This window comes from Chiloscyllium plagiosum, unplaced genomic scaffold (assembly GCF_037043375.1).
Source record: "Chiloscyllium plagiosum isolate Xiang-an unplaced genomic scaffold, Cpla_swu_hap1 HiC_scaffold_8, whole genome shotgun sequence".
Taxonomy (NCBI): Eukaryota; Metazoa; Chordata; class Chondrichthyes; order Orectolobiformes; family Hemiscylliidae; genus Chiloscyllium; species Chiloscyllium plagiosum.
Window position 1 is genome coordinate 79,160,580 of NW_028270146.1, and position 20,399 is coordinate 79,180,978.

General features: G+C 41.7%; 1 protein-coding gene across 3 annotated transcripts in view; it reads left to right on the forward strand.

Moving 5' to 3' along the window:
- Window positions 1-20,399, forward strand: part of dph6 (diphthamine biosynthesis 6) — a 332,005-nt gene that overhangs the window by 136,149 nt on the left and 175,457 nt on the right. For all 3 annotated transcript variants that reach the window (XR_015757950.1, XR_006312826.2, XM_043698016.2), the window contains exon 9: window positions 16,251-16,395. Coding sequence is in view for 1 of the 3 variants with exons in the window: in XM_043698016.2 (XP_043553951.2) it covers window positions 16,251-16,395 (145 nt within the window). In the remaining 2 variants the exon portion in view is untranslated. The remainder of the gene's footprint in view (window positions 1-16,250; window positions 16,396-20,399) is intronic.

Genomic DNA, 20,399 nt, shown 5'->3' on the forward strand with positions numbered 1-20,399 from the left:
AAAAAGAAATTTAGTTCCAGTGCGCTGCCCAATTGCACTGGTTCATTAGAAATTTCTGCCCCAGAAATTCTGACAACCAGATAGTTGTCTGTGCTGGATAGATGAGAGTTGCAGCAAATATGCAGAAGGCCCACTGCAACTCACTCTGTGGGAATTGCCTGGAAAGTAGAAATTTCTTTGTACCATTTATCCAGTGTCTAGAACTCTTCAAAAAACTTTTAGTTATAGTTGGAGATTTTGGAGGGCTCCAACTTACTTAAATGCCGAGGAAACATTAAAGAATTAAAATCCTGCTCCAAATTTGGGTAGCTATTGAAAACTAACCCTGGTTGACTGCTGACCTACCCTGTAACAACATCTCCTAACAACCAGAATATTTTGTAATGTAATGAGCATATAAATTCCTGTTGTAAAGAACATTTTGTTTGGAACGTTCTGCCTCAGAGGCATGGTCATTGAACATTTTTAAGATGCCGCTATGTAGATTCTTGTTAGGCAAGAAAATTGAAGGTTATCAGGAGTAGATGGGAGTGTGGAATTTGAAACCCAAATGAACCTTGTTGAGTGGAGGAGCAAGGTTGAGAGGTCAAATAACCTAGGTCTGCTACTAATTTTTAATATTATGAAAGAAGTTTGGATAGAAGTGCCTTCCACCTCTATTTTAATTCTACCTTTAGCAAATACCAAACTGGATCCTGAAATTACAAAAGGCCATCTGAAATTGCAAATCATACATTTGGAATATTCAGTGATTTTTTTTGTCATAGTTTGCAGTTCTTTTGGTTTGTATTGCAAGATATCTGCGATCCAACTGTGTTTCCCAGGTTGCAGGAATCCATACAGAATTGCTGTAGTTTTCATCCTTATCTAAAATTCATCTATTTGGGTGTATGTTGAACCCTCAAGTAACATGCAGTTCAAGATTAAAAAGTCCATAGAAATTTATTTCAGATAGTCTTAACTTTTTATAAAAGATATTGCTCCTTTTGGAAAATAAAGTTTTACTTTCTCTGACACAAAATTACTGTTTTTAATTCAAAAGAGCATTTTCTGCAGTATGTTAGTAGGTTTTTCTTAGTTGTAACGGTACCATAGGTCAACATTAGTTCACAATGAAAGTAGATTTGATTCCTCAGTTGTTTCAAATATTTGGTGCTGAGGCCAAGCAGACTTCCTGTTCTGATCACTATATACAGTTCAGAACACTCGGTAGGTTTCTTGAAAGTCATATAATGTAGTGCTCCAGTAAATATTTCATACGGGAAAGCTTGGTCTGCATACAATATATTTGAATTGCACTTTTGAATGTATTGGAGTATTTCTTCCAATTAAAGATATGTGAAAACCAGGACAGTGAGTTGCAGATAGCCCAGTAGATAAGAAAAAAATGTTAATAAGTGAGAGTATGAAATGTAATGAAGTCAATGGTTGCGTAGCATTTCCAATCCAGTAATAGATATTATTAATCAGGCTGTTCAGAGATGTTTTCTCACACCTCTGTGGGGGAGGGGGGGGGGGGGGGGGAACTTGAACCCAAACCTCCTGATTCTGAATAGTGGTGCAAGCACTGTGCCACAGGTACTCTCGAAAACAGTTTTAATGATCCTTATACACCAGGCATCCAAGTGAATGTGAAATACTGGTAGATATTTAAATCAATCCATTAAGACATGACACACTTCTGGAACAGGTGAGTCTTAAACACATAGAACAGTACAGCACAGAACAGGCCCTTCAGCCCACAATGTTGTGCCGACCATTGATCCTCATGTGAGGTAAACCTAATGTACGAACTCTCAAATTTCTGTGACCATATGCATGTCTAGCAGTCTCTTAAATATCCTCACTGCTGCTGGCAACGCATTCCATGCTCTCACAACTCTCTGCATAAAGAACCCACCTCTGACATCTCTCTACTTTCCGCCAAACAGCTTAAAAATATGACCCCTCGTGTAAACAATTTCTGCCCTGGGAAAAAGTTTCTGGCTATCAACTCTATCTATGCCTCTCATTATCTTGTACACCTCAATTAGGTCTCCTCTCTTCCTTTTTTCCAGTGAAAAAAGTCCAAGCTCAGTCAACCTCTCTTCGTAAGATAAGCTCTCCATTCCAGGCAGCATCCTGATAAACCTCCTCTGAACCCCCTCCAAAGCATCCACATCTTTCCTATAATAGGGCGACCAGAACTGGACACAGTATTCCAAGTGCGGTCTAACCAAAGTTTAATAGAGCTGCAACAAGATCTCACGGCTCTTAAACTCAATCCCCCTGTTAATGAAAGCCAAAACACCATATGCTTTCTTGACAACCCTATCCACCTGGGTGGCAATTTTAAGGGATCTATGTACCTGCACACCCAGATCCCGCTGTTCCTCCACACTGCCAAGAATCCTGTCTTTAATCCTATACTCAACTTTCAAGTTCGACCTTCCAAAATGCATCACCTCGCATTTATCCAGGTTGAACTCCATCTGCCACCTCTCAGCCCATCTCTGTATCCTGTCAATATCACGCTGCAGCCTACAACAGTCCTCTATACTGTCAACGACACCTCCAACCTTTGTGTCGTCTGCAAACTTGCTAACCCATCCTTCAATCTCCTCTTCCAAGTCATTAATAAAAATTACAAATCGTAGAGGCCCAAGAACAGAGCCCTGTGGAACACCACTCACCACTGACTTCCTTCCACTACCACTCACTATATTCTGTCAACCAGCCAATTCTGTATCCAGACAGCTAAACTTCCCTGTATCCCATTCCTCCTGACCTTCTGAATGAGCCTACGATGGGGAACCTTATCAAATGCCTTACTGAAGTCCACATACACAACATCCACCACTCGACCCTCATCAACTTGTCTAGTAACATCCACAAAGAACTCAATAAGATTTGTGAGGCATGACCTGCCCCTCACAAAGCCGTGCCGACTGCCTTTAATCAAGCCATGCTTTTCCAGATGGTCATAAATCCTATCCCTCAGAATCCTTTCTAACACCTTGCAAATGACAGACGTGAGACTGACTGGTCTGTAATTGCCAGGGATTTCCCTATTTCCTTTCTTGAAGAGAGGAATTACATTTGCCTTCCTCCAGTCCTCCGGTACGACTCCGGTGGAGAGCGAGGATGCAAAGATCTTCGCAAGCGGCGAAGCAATCACATTTCTCGCTTCACAAAGCAGCCGAGGACAAATCTGGTCTGGTCCTGGTGACTTGTCAATCTTAATGTTTGTCAAAATTTTCAACACATCAGCTTCCTCAATCTCTATCCGTTCCAGCATGCTTACCTGCTCCTCAATGGTTTCATTCACTACAAGGTCCTTTTCTTTAGTAAAGACAGAAGCAAAAAACTCATTTAGGGATTTCCCTACCTCCTCAAACTCTATACACAAGTTCCCTATGCTATCCCTGATCAGCCCTACTCTTTCTTTGATCATTCTCTTATTCCCCACATACGTGTAAAATGCCTTTGGATTCTCCCTAATCCTTCCTGCCAAGCCTTATTCGTGCCCCCTCCTGGCTCTCCTCAGACCATTTTTGAGCTCCTTCCTCGCCTGCCTGTAATCCTCTAGGACTGAGCAAGAGGAGAAAGTGAGGTCTGCAGATGCTGGAGATCAAAGTTGAAACTTTATTGCTGGAACAGCACAGCAGGTCAGGCAGTGAGCAAGACCCTTGCTTCCTCCACCTTACGTAAGCTGCCTTCTTTCTTTTGACGAGAAGCTCCTCCGCTCTCGTCATCCAAGGTTCCTTTATCTTGCCTCTTCTTGCCTGTCTCAGAGGAACACATTTGTGCATCACTCGCATCAACTGTTCCTTAAACAGTCTCCACACGTCTATAGTGCCCTTTCCATGGAACAATTGCTCCCAGTCCATGCTTCCCAACGCACATCTGATAGTGTCACAATTTCCTTTTCCCCAATTAAGTATCCTCCCATTGTGCCTGCTTCTCTCCTTCTCCATAGCTTTGTAGAATGTGAGGCAGTTGTGGTCACTATCCCCAAAATGCTCTCCCACCGCAAGATCTGACACCTGCCCCGGCACATTGCTGAGCACCAAATCCAAAATGGCCTTTCCCCTCGTCGGCCTGTCAATGTACTGAGTTAGGAAACCCTCCTGAACACACCTTACAAAAACAGCTCCTTCCAAACCATCTGCTCGAAGGAGGTTCCCATCAATATTGGGAAAGTTAAAGTCACCCATTACAACAACCCTACTACAAGCACACTTTTCCAAAATCTGCCAACCTATGCTTTCTTCACTCTCCCTGCTGCTATTGGGGGGCCTGTAGTAAACCCCTAATGAGGTGACTGTTCCCTTACTGTTCCTAATTTCCACCCATACTGACTCAGTAGGCAGATCCTCCTCGACAATGGTAACTTCTGTAGCTGTGATACCCTCTCTGTTTAGCAGTGCTACACCCCCTCCTCTTTTCCCCCCCTCCCTATTCTTTTTAAATGTTCTAAACCCTGGAACATCCAGCAACCATTCATGCCCCTGAGAAGCCAACGTCTCTGTTATGGCCACAACATCATTGCGCCAGGTACTGATCCATGCTCTAAGCTCATCACTTTTATTCCTGATACTCCTTGCATTAAAGCAAGCACACTTTAACCGATCCCTTGGTTCTTTCCGAGGAAATTCCTTCCCACTGGCTGCGCTACCTCTTGCTATTGCCTTATCTTCGCCAACTCTCACCACCGGTATATAGCTCAGGTTCCCACCCCCCTGCCGTATTAGTTTAAACCCTCCTGAGCAACTCGAACAAACCTTCCACCCAGGACATTGGTCCCTTCCCAGTTCAGGTGCAACCTGTCCTTCATGTACGGTGTCCTTCTGGCTGTCAGGCAGGGACACAACCAGTGCACCACAAAACACCTGTCCACACTAGTTATAGTCTTCTGTCTTCAGTATTAACTTTTATTAATTGATAATGACATCCTCTCCTCATTAGTAGTAGCTCATATTGCTTATTGATTAATTATCATTGTGACAAAAAATAAATTATCAAAGTCAGGCATGTGAGTGCTGGATGGTTAATGACCGATAGAGGGCAGGTACTGGCTCTGGTATTCATTAATTTTTCAGGTTACAGTGTGAAAACACGATAAATATAGCACTTTTTGGAGATTACTCCAGTGAATCTCAGACCACTTAAATGATATTTATCATTTTATTTTAATAGTTCACGTCCCTTTTATTGGACATGTTCATAGATAGGACCACAGAAAATGGCATGTAAAGTTGTAATTTTTGTTTTATATTTTGCTTTATAAAATTTAAAGTTGAGGAAGTTTTAAGTTTCACTTGTTCTCTGTAGTACTGAAGGAAAAAAGCAATATTTTTTGTATTTTCTGCATTTTCCCAAAGCATTGCATTGCAAATGAACTGTTGTTAAAATTGTAATCACTTATTTTTCTGTTGATAAATTGAACAACTAACTTATGCACAACAAAATTCCACATACTACAATTAGATAAACTATTGATTAGTCTGTTGTTGATGAAGTTCATTGAGGATACGTTTGGTCTCGATGCCATGAGAAATTCCCTTGTCCTTATCTCATGCGTACCTTGGGACCCTTTTTGTCTCCCACCTGAGAAGGCTGATGAAACCGCTGTTTAAAATCTCACACTAAAAGTATACTTTCAGCTATGCAGCACACTCTTAGTCTGCACTGCAGTCATTCATGACCTCAATTCTCCTCTGTTTTGAATTTCCTTAAATAAATGGTAAGAGCTTAACTAGTGTCTAACAACACAGGCAATCTGAAGGGAGCCCGTTCTACAGATAGAATGCCTCAAATCTGGCTGTCTAAAAACTGGCTTTGTCTGAAAACCAGGCGTTTTTGTAATCTTCCATGTATCAATTTACATAGGGTATTTTTTTTAAATCTTACCTGAACTGGACCACAGCAATAGTAACTACTTTCTGCAGTGTTGGAGCTCTTTGGTATATGATTTGTAGATTGAAACGCTTAGTGCTTAGAAGGAACTTTGGTTTGGGAGCTGTGGAAGGTTGAAACATTCCATGCAAGACATTAAATGTAATGAACAAATTGAACACTTGGCAGTAATTCCCGTGCCTCACATTAACCTACCATTCCTGCTCCATTTAAATGGGTATTCACATGGTCAGGGCATCATCATTACATGATAGCTTCGCTATTAAATTTATAAAGAAATTTGCAGTTTATGCTAAGTCTCATTTTTCGGGTGATGGTGGAGCATGTTTAACCCACATCGAAATAAATGCATTCCAAATTTCAACCTCTTGGAAAGTGACAATTATCTGATGGTAAGTTTGGTCAATGAGATCACATGACATGGGGGCAAAAGAAAGCCATGAAGACATGGAGTCTGCTCTGCTATTCATTGAAATTACAGCTGTTCTGATAACCCTCAACTCCACTTTCCTGCTTTTTTTCCCAAACTGTCAATTCCCTTTATGATTAAAAACCTGTGTATCTCAGCATTCAACATACTTAGTGACCCAGCCTTGATAACCCTCTGTGATAAAGAACTAGAGTCATAGAGATGTACAGCATCGAAACAGACCCTTTGGTCCAACTTGTCAGTGCCGACAAGATATCCCAACCCAATCTAGTCCCACCTGCCAGCACCTGACCCATATCCCTCCAAACCCTTCCTATTCATATACCCATCCAGATGCCTTTTAAATATTGCAATTGTACTAGCCTCCACCACTTTCTCTGGCATCTCATTTCATACACGTACCACCCTCTGCATGCCCCTTAGGTCTGTTTTAGATCTTTCCCCTCTCGCCCTAAAGCTATGCCCTCTAGTTCTGGACTACCCCCAGGAAAAGACTTTGTCTATTTATCCATGCCCCTCATGATTTTATAAACCTCGATAAGGTCACCCCCTCAGCCTCTGATACTCCAGGGAAAACAACCATATTCAACCTCTCCTTATAGCTCAAATCCTCCAACCTTGGCAACATCCTTGTAAATCTTTTCTGAAACCTTTCAACTTTCACAACATGCTTTGGATAAGAAGGAGACCAGAATTGCACGCAGTATTTCAACAGTTGTCTAACCAATGTCCTATACAGCCACAACATGACCTCCCAATTCCTGTACTCAACACTCTGACCAATAAAGGAAAGCATACCAAACGACTTCTTCACTATCCTGTCTATCTGCAATTCTATTTTCAAGGAGATATGAACCTGCACTCAAGGTCTCTTTGTTCAGCAACACTCCCTAGGACCTTACCATTAAGTGTATAAGTCCTGTTAAGATTTGCTTTCCCAAATGTCATGCATTTATCTAAATTAAGCTCCATCTGATCAAGATCCCATTGTAATCTGAGGTAACCCTTCCTTGCTATCAACTACACCCCCAATTTTGGTGTAATCTGCAAACTTACTAACTTTACCTCTTATGTTCACACCCAAATCATTTATATAAATGACGAAAAGTAGTGGACCCAGCACCGATCCTTGTGGCAGTCCACTGGTCATAGGCCTCCAGTCTGAAAGACAACCCTCCACCACCACCCTCTGTCTTCTACCTTTGAGCCAGTTCTATATCCAAATGGCTAGTTCTCCCTGTATTCCATGAGATCTAACCTTGCTAACGAGTCTCCCATGGAGAACCTTGTCGAATGCCTTACTGAAGTCCAAATAGATCACATCCACCATTCTGCCTCATCAATCCTCTTTGTTACTTCTTCAAAAAACTCAATCAAGTTTGTGAGACATGATTTCCCACACACAAAGCCATGTTGTTTATCCCTAATCAGTCCTTGCCTTTCCAAATACATGTACATCCTGTCCCTCAAGATTCCCTCCAACAACGTGCCCACCACCAATGTCAGGCTCACTGGTCTATAGTTCCCTGGCTTGTCCTTACCACCTTTCTTAAACAGTGGCACCACGTTAACCAACCTCCAGTCTTCCGGCACCTCACATTGAATATCAGTGATAAAAATGTCTCAGCAAGGGTCCCAGCAGTCACTTTCCTAGCTTCCCACAGAGGGTACACCTGTTGAAGTCCTGCGAATGTATCCACTTTTATGTTTTTCAAGACATCTAGCACTTCCTCCTCTGTAATATGGACATTTTTCAAAATGTCACCATCTATTTCCCTACATTCTGTATCTTCCATAGTATACACTATGTAAACACTGATGCAAAATAACTCATTTCGTGTTTCCCCCATCCCCTGTGGCTCCACACAAAGGCTGCCTATTCTCTCCCTAGTTACCCTTTTGTCCTTAATGTATTTGTAAAAACCGTTTGGATTCTCCTTAACTATTTGCCAAAGCTAACTCATGTCCCCTTTTGCCCTACTGATTTCCCTCTTAATTATACTCCTACTGCCTTTGTACTCTTCTAAGGATTCATTCAATCTATCTTGTCTATATCTGACACATGCTTCCTTTCTTTTCTTAACCAAGCCCTCAACATTAGATTAGATTAGATTAGATTAGATTACTTACAGTGTGGAAACAGGCCCTTCGGCCCAACAAGTCCACACCGACTCGCCAAAGCGCAACTCACCCATACCCCTACATTTACCCCTTACCTAACACTACGGGCATATCTTTGGACTGTGGGAGGAAACCGGAGCACCCGGAGGAAACCCACGCAGACACGGGGAGAATGTGCACACTCCACACAGTCAGTCGCCTGAGGCGGGAATTGAACCCGGGTCTCTGGCGCTGTGAGGCAGCAGTGCTAACCACTGTGCCACCGTGCCGCCCACAACTTCTTTCGTCTTCTTTCGTCATCCAGCATTCCCTACACCTACCAGCCTTTCCTTTCACCCTAACAGGAACATACTGTCTCTGGATTCTTGTTATCTCATTTCTGAAGGCTTCCCATTTTCCAGCAGTCCATTTTCCTGTGAACTTCTGCCCCCAGTCAGCTTTTGAAAGTTCTTGCCTCATATTGTCAAAATTGGCCTTCCTTCAATTTAGAACTTCAACTTTTAGATCTGGTCTATCCTTTTCCATCACTATTTTAAAACTAATAGAATTATGGTCGCTGGCCCCAAAGTGCTCCCCCACTGACACTCTCAGTCACCTGCCCTGCCTTATTTCCCAAGAGTAGGTCAAGCTTTGCATCTTCTCTAGTAGGTACATCCACATACTGAATCAGAAAATTGTCTTGTACACACTTAACAAACCCTTAACATATGGCAGTTCCAGTTTATGTTTGGAAAGGTAAAATCCCTTACATAACCACCCTATTATTCTTACAGATAACTGAGATCTCCTTACAAATTTTTTTCTCAATTTCCCACTGACTCTTAGTGGGAATAGGAAAATTCCAGTAAGGTGATCATCACTTTCTTATTTCTCATTTCAACCCAAATAACTTCACTGGATGTATTTCCGGGAATATTCTCCCTCAGTATAACTGTAATGCTATCCCTTATCAAAAGCACCACTCCTCCTCCTCTCTTGCCTCCCTTTCTATCCTTCCTGTAGCATTTGTATCCCGGAACATTAGACTGCCAGTCCTATCCATCCCTGAGCCACGTTTCTGTAATTGCTATGATATCCCAGTCCCGTGTTCCTAACCATGCCCTGAGTTCATTTGCCTTCCCAGTTAGGCCTCTTGCATTGAAAGAAGTGCACTTTAATTTATCAGTCCTACCTTGTTCTCTGCTTTGTCCCTGCCTGCCCTGACTGACTCACTTCTGTTCTCAACTGTACCAGTCTCAGATTGATCTCCTTCCTCACTATCTCCCTGGGGTCCCCCACCACCACCTATGCGCATACACACATACACACACACACAAAACTAGTTTAACTCCTCCTGAGCAGCTGTAGCAAATATCCCTGCCAGTATATTAGTCCCCTTCCAATTCAGGTGCAATCTGTCCTTCTTGTACAGGTCACTTCTACTCCATAAGAGATTCCAATGATCCAAAAATGTAAATCCTCCTCCCAAATACCAGCTCCTCAGCCATGCATTCATCTGCTCTATCCTCTTATTCCTACCCTCACTAGCTCGCAGCACCGGGAGTAATCCAGAAATTACTCCTTTTTAAATTCCTGCCTAACTCTCTACATTCTCCCTTCAGAATCTCATCCTTTGCCCTTCCTATCCCATTGATTCCAATGTGTACAATGAATTCCCTCTCCCCCTTGAGAAGATTCTCTAACCACAGATTACCGAGAACTTCCTCCTCTGTCCTGAATTCCAGCTTTAAATATTGAATACAAACTTTAAAAAATGAAACAAAATCTGCAGTATTGGAGGGAAAGCTGACTCAAGTGACTTCTCAGCTTTATTAAAGTTTCTCTGCTTTAACATAATACCAGTAGTTTGTTTCAACTATTTTTCAGACTCATTTTTAGAAGGGACTGTTCGTGCCTGTAAATAGAGCAATTTGGTAGAAATAATCAAGACATATGCTGTTTGCATAGGAATTATAGAGCATTAGACTAAGGTTTTGTTAATGATCTAGTTGACTTCCATGTCAACTTGTATCAGTTACCACCGCTTTTCTCTTTAATTGGAGAAATTGTCAGACAAGGGGCAGCATGGTGCTTAACGTGGGGCATAGTGGCTCAGTGGTTAGCACTCCTACCTCACAATACCAGGGACCTGAGTTTGATTCCAGCTTTTCGTGGAGTTTGTATATTCCCCTCATGTCTGCATGGTTTCGGCCAGGTACTCCAACTTCCTCCCAAAGTCCAAAGATGTGTAGGTTAGATGGATTGGGCATGGCAAATTGCCCAGTCGTGTTCAGGGATGTGGAAGCAAGGTGGCTTAGCCATGGTAAATGCAAGATTACAGGTTGGACCTGGGTGGCAAGCTCTTTCGAGCGTCAGTGTGGACTCAGTAAGCCAAATGATCTCTTTAAGTACTGTATGAATTTCAAGACTAAGGTTGTCATTTGTCATTTCTGTTGGTTGTTCCAGTTGTTAAGCCATTTGACACTAGCTATTCCATGAACAAGGCTAATATGGGAAAAGGGCTCATAAACCTTTCCTATTAATAATGTCAAAATGTTTAGGGCAGGAGAAAGATGCTTGTCCATCTGGCTTATCCTTCCAAACCTTCCTTTAATTGCATCAGCTGTTCTAGAACTAATGCCCAGTGGATTATCTTTCTGTTACATTAGGAGACTGCATTTCTTTTCTTTGTTGAAAATAAATGACTGTTTAAGTTGCAAGGTTTTTATCATTTCGGTGGCTAGCTAGAGATATCTTCTACTTAGACATAGCGATTATATCCTCACTATACCACATTCCATTTAAATTCTGTCATTCTGTTGTCGTACTTGACTGGGCTCCTCACCCATCTGAAAATGTGAAGTCACAAGATTACTTATTGCTCAGCCCTACTTTCCTTCGATCCTAGAAAAGCTTCATTAATGTGGTTTGAGACATTTCTCTTAGCTGGGAATGTCCCCAGAATTAACATTTTGAGATTGTAAGCTAGGAGGGGGAGTTTTCTTGGTTCGGTAATATATAAGTCAGTGCGGTAGCCCCCTGTTCAGGACTGTATTATCGGTCACTAAGTTGAGGCCCCTATTGTTGGAACTGGCATTGTTGTGGAAAAAAAGATGCTTTGAACTGAAAGAGTATATTAACCTGCTCAATGTTATTGATGTTTGAGACTTTATTGCAAAAAGTTTATTACTAAGTATCCAAGGGGTATTCTGGGTGAACCACTTGAGTTTTTCCAGACTGTAATCGTGGAATCGTCTTAAATTTTTTAGGCCGTGGGTGAATTAGTTAGACAAAAAATGGAGCTGCTTTCAGTGTTTCTACGGCTGTTTCACCTCTGCCATTTAAAGTATGGCATTATTGTTGGACAGAATCATATTCGTCAATGTTAAGGGCCAGTTGTTCAACATCATTGCACATATCTGAGCTAATTATCAATGGAGGTGAGATGTTCCGCAAGTCACACAGAGAAATGTGGCAATCGTGCCAGAAGTGCTGTCCACTGGCAGAACTTTCTGGAATTAAAGATTCTGGCACTGTCTGATCTCTTGTCAGGAAGGAGCAACTGGAGGACCAGTAGCTGGAGTGATGCAGTGCAGACTTGTATCTATCCAGTACACCCTGAGGGTCTGCAATTAAAGGCCAGCCTGACACCATTTCAGATGTTGCAAGCCAAGCGCATCCTCTCTGCCAGTCATCCCAGAAGCTCAGAAATGTTTTCTGACTGTAGCTCACTGATACTGTCCTTCAAACACTGCTGCGGGATTGTAACCTCGCTATGGGGGGCCAACAAAAATCTGATTGTCATTTTTCCATGGCTATGGGCTGCCATGAACTGCCAGGTCCCGCACCCTCGGGGTCTGCTGCACACACGCATTCACCTGCACTGCATCACCCTAGCCTTTGATCCTCAGGAATGAAGGTCTGGAGACAGGGAGCTGGGGAACCTGGATCCCACTCCTGGTGCGCTTTCCTCACATGATGACAGGGCAGTGCCCGGAGGTACCCAGCAGAGGAGGAGCCATTAACATAGCCTCTTTGAGACTCCTGTCAAGACACTCCAGCAGTGACCAAGCCCTCTACCTCCAACTCTGCCCCTCACCCCAACCTTTGGAAGTTGAAGCTGAGCAGTGTCCAATTGGCTCTAGCAAGGAGATCCTCCACAAAACCTGAGGGTTAGGAGAGCGTGTTGAAAGCTATGTGTGTGTGGTATGTACACTGTTTTTCCCTTGAAGCCAGGGAAGAGCGGCCCATCTGCATTATATCAATTCCATCCATACTTTCCGTGCTTTACTGTGTTTACTCACCCAGTCCCACCTTACAAATACTCTTCACAATTCTCCTTTCCAATTCCCCCTCAACCTTCAGGGTTGGGAGAGCAAGAAAGAAACCAAAAACTTTTTAGGGCACTGTATATAAAGTCTTGCATTTCTATCATTTGATTGTTTTTGCAATACATGTGTGTGAGTCTCTGTCTAGCTTTAAATATAACTGTCCCAGCATGATGCCTAACGTCATGTCCGTTCAGGAAGCAAAATGAACGAGTTGTATACAGCTGATACCATTCTCACGTTAGCCCTATTCTCTGCACTTGCTAGTATGGAGACACAGGACTGACCATGACTCACTATCCCAGGCTGCAAATACACGGAACCCCAGATCAAGAACACACTGAGCAAAATCCTGAGAATGGCTAGCCCCCTGGATTCATATTGGAGGCTGGCCTGGTCCCCTTGACTGTCAGGTACCTTCATGGACATCAGAGAGGTCTAGTCCCTAAGACTTTGAGGCATGACTGCTAGCTTACTATGTGCACAGTGTGCTTGCCACATAAGCTGCTGGCGTGAGATTGATGTCGCATACGGCAGTCCAGCAAGATGTCTGCCCTCTTGATTGAGCTGTTACCTGTAAGTCCAGCTGGCCGAGATATGTGACTGTGCTAATAGGCAAGACAGTGAAGCTTTGAGCATCCAGGTAAGTGCTAAGAGAGCAAATGAACAATCCTGATATGTAGCCTGGTCCATGAGCAGCCAGAACAGGGTGTCAGACCCTGCACACGCAGTGGCCTTGCAGCTACCTCTCAGTGCCAAGGGTTAGGATTTTAAAAATAGGCAGGTTTTGATGCAACTGTGTTGATAATGCTGCTTCTGAAGTACTGTGTATGGTTCGGGTCCTTGGATTTAAGAAAGGGTGCAGTGATATTGAAGATAGCGCAAAAAAGGCTTACTGAGCTGATTCCTGGGATGAAGGGTTGCCTGACCAAGGATGGTGAAGCTGGTTAAGCCTTTTTTCATTAGACTGTAGAAAAATGAATATTTGGAATTCTCTACCCCAGAGAGTTCTGGAGGTGAGAAAACTGAAAGTATTTAAAGAGGAGGTAGATAGATTTTTGAATTATTGAGGAATTGAGGGCTATAAGGAGCTGGCATGAAAATGGAGTTGAGGCTATGAGCTTATAGAAGGGTGGGCCAGGTTCAAGGGACTAAATGACCTACCCTTGTATCTGTTTATGTTCTTATGTAAGGTATCACAATTCACTCTCTTATTTGTTTGTTTGACTGTTGAAATTTTGGGTACTTTAGCCATGAAAAGGGCTTTACTTAGTCTGATTGCTTAAATTTGAACACGATCTCTTATCATCCACACCCTGCGTCATGTGTAGTATTTTGATCCCTGATGAGTATATCAAACTTATGTTACAGACCGACCAGAGACAAATAATTTTATTTCATTCCCGATGAAGGGCTTGTGCCTGAAACGTCGATTCTCCTGCCCTTCGGATGCTGCCCGACCTGCAGTGCTTTTCTAGCACCACACTTTTTGACACCAATAATTTTTGATTTCTTTGAAATAGAAAAAACGTGAGATCTCTGGTACTCAATAAGAGAATAATTCCACACAAATCCATGTGATTGAAGGAACAAATTAAATATTATATAAAGATAGAATTGCAGAACAATCTGATGTATACAGCATAGTGTGTAACATTAGGATTCATGTGAGGTAATTATTGATTACCGTACAAACTGACATTGAAAGGCCAAGGAACTGTACATTAAATGTCCAATGCATTCAAAACAGATATCACCCAGATGCAAATGGAACTGTAGGCAACCAAAGTTCAATAAAACATGTCTTGTGTTACAAGGCATTCTAGTTCTTTACTTTTGAAGATCTAGTTTTGGACTTCTTTCAAAAGCCGTTCCATCACAGACTGCCTCAAAGAGTACTCACATCCAGGTAGTTCCACCTCTTCCCCTGAGACTGTATTCCACTGGATTCCTAAGACTAAGCAGTAGCATCTATCCATAAGGGCAATTTCAGATCTTTCACAGAGAGTATACAATTCTCCGGGGGCTTTTGTGAGCTCCAATGTTTCTCAAATGTATCAACCAAATACTTCCTTTACCATATTGCCAGTGGCACTGCACTATCAATGGCTTCCAAGGAATTCTCCTACCATAACTGCCTGGAGGCTGCTAACAGAAACACTTGTGCTGCCTTGTCACTTCCTGTGCTTCAGTACTCTCCCTGTATCAAGCTGAAAAGTAAGTGCTTAAACGGTTTAAAATAACATGGCCTCAAGTCCATGTGCTTCAGTTGAATTTATCCATTTTCTACTATTAAATTTCAATTTCCAAATCTACAATTTGTATACTAAAAATGACTTATGAATTAGATATTTGCAGCAGCGGGTCAATGGAAACATGAATTTAAACTTCAAATGCAGCATTACAAAATTTAGCTTTTTCATGTCATAGAATCATAGAATCCTCCAGTGCAGATAGAGGCTTTTCGACCCATCAAAATTGCACTGACCCTCTGAAGAGCAATCCCAACCAGACCCCACATCCACCTAGTCAGCACATCCCTGGACACTAAAGGACAATTGGCATGTCCAGTCCACTTAGCCTGCACATCTATGCATTGCAGGAGGAAACCAGAGCACCCAGTGGAAACCTACGCTGACTCAGGCAGAATATACAAACTCCAAGAGATATCCCATTTTAGTATTTTCTTGTATTGACTAAACCACATAGGTCTGAGTGACATTTTTCAACAATGTATGAACTCAACTGGGACAAGTTGTTTTAATTTTATTTTCTAAAGCAATATCTGTATTTAGCTCAAATACTCCATATGTTACAATATGTATATTGTACAAAATTACTATGGACAACTTTCTGATATTTTATAGGTATTTCTCAAGCTAGACAGAATCGAAGAAGATTGATAAGGAATCTCGTATTACAATCTTTGCAGACGTTTGCAATTATAACAATGCAACATAGTTCTTTAATTTTGCAGACATGTTGAGTGCACAACACATGGAGTCAACATTTCTGCAAATTTCGAAATGTCAACATTTTAAAACTATGTTGTATGAAAAAGACACGTTATAATTTCTGGAATTTGGACAAATTCTAAACCCATATAAACCACGGGACCAATTTTAATTCTGCTTCCAGGCAGAAAGCAGGCAGGAAGGAAGTATTTTTATGGTTTCCTGTGAAACAGGAGGTGAAGGAGTGCTCCCCAAGGGAGCAGTGGCCCTCCTCCCCTGTACTCCTCTTATTGGATTTCTCTTTCAGGACACTTACTTGGGTAGTTAGCTTGGTTCCTCTGCATCAGCCTGCTGCTGCTTGATTTTAATGGCTCAGCAATCATTTCCCTCAAACCTCTGGCCCGAATGTTCAGGAAAATGAAAGCAGTATATCAATGGTGCCCTGCTGTTAAAATTAGCTTTGCTAAAATTAAGCCCAGTATAGTTCTGTGTATTTTGTGAAGAGGTAGTTAACTTTTAACTTTTTTCTTTCTATTGCAGATACCAGCCAGCATAGCATTTGCTGAAAGGAAGCCCTGTTTGTCTTGCTGTGATCAGGAGAGTAGTGCAGAAAAAGAGGACAATAGAGACATGTCAAAACCACAGATCACTTGGAATCTCACCTCAAGTAGTTTATCTGATGTTGGTGAGTTTATGACTCATCTGTACCAGCAAATTGGTGCATAATAAATAGGCAATCAAGAAAATGCATTAGTTATATGGTTTCATGTGGAATCATAGGATGTCACAGCACAGAAACATGCATTTGGCCCATCATTCCTGTGCTGGCTCTTTGAAAGAGTTGTCCAATTTTGTCCTGTTCCCCAGCTTTTCCCATAGCTCAGCAAATTTAACCCCTTCAAGAATTTGTCTAATCACCTTTGAAAGTTCCTATAGAATTTGATAGCACCATTCTTTAAGACAAAATCATTGCAGATCATAACCCTACATCTAGAGACATTTCTCATTTGTCCTCTAGTTCTTCTGACAATGATTTTAAATCTGATTAGTGACCATTCAATCACTGGAAATAATTTAGCCTTATTTACATTGCCACTATGGTTCATGATTTTACACAGTTTTCCAGGGCTTTATTATAACTTTCTTGTTATGCACTCTTTGTGTCTATTATTGAAGCTGAATGCCTTTCTTGCAGTGTCCTCAACTTGTCCTGCTATCTTCAAGTATTTAAATACCTACACACCCAGGTCACTCTGATCCTGTTGCCTCTTTAAAATGTTACCATCTGGTTTATATTGCCTCTCCTTATTCATTTTACCAAAACATATCCCTGGTATCATCCTCCATAAAAGGTAGAAACCTAAATAGAGTAGGAGTTGACTATTTGATGTATTGCACCTTTTAATATAACTATGGATGTTTTTCTGGCTCGACCTTTCTCCACACTCCTCACAACTCTTGAATCCTTGAGGGATCAAAAATCTATCTATCCCAATCTTGAATATATTAATCTATGAAACATCAATAATCCTCTTGGGTAGAAAATTCTGAAGGTTTGCAACTCTATAACTGAAGAAATTTGTTTTCATCTCCACTCTAAATCACCTCCTTCGTCCTGATGAGAGTGTGGTGCTGGAAAAGCACAGCAGTCAGGCAGCATCCGAGGAGCAGGAGAATCGACGTTTTGGATAAAAGCTTTCTCCTTAGCCCTGATGCTGTACGCTCCCCTATTCTGGATTCCCCAGTCAGGGGAAGCATCCTCTGTAGCTCCCTGGTCAAGCACTTTCAAAATCTTGCGGGTTTCAATCAGATCATCTCTTATTCTTCTAAACCAAAGAGTATAGGCCCAGTTTGCTCAGCCTCTCAACATAGGACTGCTCTGTCATCCCTGGGGACAAATTCGTGAACCTTCACTGTACTACCTCTAATGCAGCATATTCTTCCTTAAAAATGGAGACCAGATCGAGCCATAGTTCTCCATGTAAGGTCTTCTTAAGGCCTTATACTATTGTAACTGTGTCATGCGATGATGCTCTGTTCCCAGGGCAGTAAACACCAACGTGCCATTTACCTTCCTAATTGCCTGTTTTACCTGCATCATAATTTACTTGGACCCTTGTAATGCCTACATCTGAATCTCTGAATATCAACATCATAAACCTTTCAAAGAATTCTGTTTATCTATTTGTATTACCAAACCAAATAGCTTAACACTTTCCAACATAAAACTTAAGCTGCTACCTTGCTGTCCACTCACTTGTCTATAACATTTTACAGTGTCTTTGTCCCTGCACAGGTTACATTTCAAGCTAAATTGGGCTACAATTTGTGTTTTTTTTCATCATAATCATTAATGTAAATTGTAAATAGCTGAGACCCAGTCCTGACCCTTGTAGCACTCCACTAGTCATAGCTGTCAATTTGAAAATACAGCATTTAGCCTTACACTTTGCTTCCTGTCTGTTAATCAGTCTTTATCCATGCTAAAATAATATTATAACTCCTTGAGTCCCTATCTTATACTTATACAACACTTACTTCATTGAATACGTTATCAAGGCCTCAACATTCTTGCTGAAGATTCCATAGTTGTACATAATAACTCCAGCTGATGCTGAACTGTGGATTTACAGTTTAGTATAACATCTTGCTTTTATATTTAACATTGCTATTTACAAACTCAAGTACAGTCAGTTCTGCTTTAATGTGGTAGTTCCGTTCTCATACAATACCGTGTTATAAGAAAATCGCGTGGTAGCAGCACCAGTTAAACTAATGGGGCCAGAATTGTATCATAGCCAATATATGCTTTAAACCTGAATGCTTTGGAAACAGTGTCCCCAATTCATCAATAATGTAATAGTGAATTTGTCTTAACAAAACACTTGTTATAGCAGAACGGACAGTATCCCAACAGCTTGCTTACGTGCCTTCTTAACTTATTCTTCCATTTTCATAAATTTGTAAATGTACACTTCCAGGCACTCTTGCAACAACCTCAAAAAGGTGCCATTTAGATGTGTTGCTTCTCCCAGTCCCTTCACACTTATCCACATTAACCTGCAGCTGTCACATGCATGTCCATTCCATTAGTCCAACCGTGAACTACTCAATAAACTCAAGGAATACATTTTACAAATAACCATGGGTGCAATTTTTTCCCTTCCTGGAGGTGATAAGAGACGTGGCAAGATGTCAGATAATTATACGAGTTGGACTGGAGAAAAGCTCAACCCTCTCTTGCCACCTCTGCAATGAAGTGCAGGGCAAGAAGGTCCATGATGATTTTCTTGACTTGCCAGCAATTGAGGCCCTTATGTTGTCAATTAATATCCACGTAGGGGCCTCAACACTTACCTGGTCACCATGACAGGCAAGAAGGGTGGTTAGTTTCTTGATGGAGAAACCATGACAATCTGTGTGGTGGGTTGGTGAGAGGGGGAGACATGTTAGTCACCACACAACACAGTTAGAAATAATATGGAAAAATTCTGCTCCGTTTACATTTGATAAGAATTACATGGAAGAATTTTACAAATGCATCGGGAGCCGATGGTTTAGTGGTATCATCACAAGACAATTAACCCAGAAACTCAGCTAATGTCCTGGGGACCTGGGTTTGAATCCCATCATGGCAGATGGTGGAATTTGAATTTAATAATAATCTGGACTTGAGAATCTATTGATAACCATTGTCGATTGTCGGAAAAACCCATCTGGTTCACTAATGCCCTTCAGGGAAGGAAACCTGCCATCCTCACCTTGTCTGAGTCCTGACACACAGCAATGTGGTTGAATCTTAACTGCCCTCTGAAGAACTGCCTTCCTGAAGAAGGGCCTGTGCCCGAAACGTCGAATCTCCTGTTCCCTGGATGCTGCCTGACCTGCTGTGCTGTTCCAGCAATAAAGTTTCAACTGCCCTCTGAAATGGCCTAGCAAGCCCCTCAGTTCAAAGGCAACTAGGAATGGGCAAAAAATTCTGGCCAAACAGCGACCTCCACATCTCATAAGTGAATTTAGAAAAAAAATAATAATTGCAGGGATTTTTGTGGAAAGGTGGGAAAAAATGTTGCATTTGGTAAATGAGTAACAGCACAGACTGTAGAACATCTTTTCAGAAAAACATGGCATCTGACTACATTTCACTTAAAGTTCAAATACAGACCCCAGAATTTTACTTTTTAAATATTGTCACAATCGAAAGTAGTATGTTAATTTCCAAATGCATTACAAATATATCATGTGTATGTAATATGTGTAATTGGTCAGCATGATGGCTAAGTGGTTAGCATTGCTCCCTCATAGTGCCAGAGAGCTGGGTTCACTTCCAGCCCCAGGTGAATGTGTGGAGTTTGCGTATTCTCTCTGTGTCTGCATGGTTTCAGCTGGGTGCTCCGGTTTCCTCCCACAGTCCAAAGATATGCAGGTTAGGTGGATTGGCCATGCTAAATTACTCCATAGTGTCCAGGAATGTGCAGGCTAAGTCGTTCAGCTGTGCTAAATGCAGGTTTGTGGGGATAAGGTGGGGTGGTGGGGGAGTGGGATGCTTTTTGGATAGTTGATGGGCCAAATGGCCTCTTTCTGCACTGCAGGGATTCTATGATTTTATTTTATGATTCTGTGTATTAATACAATATATCCATATGTTGTTGTCTATAACTTCATAAAAATTTAAGAGGAGGAATGGGG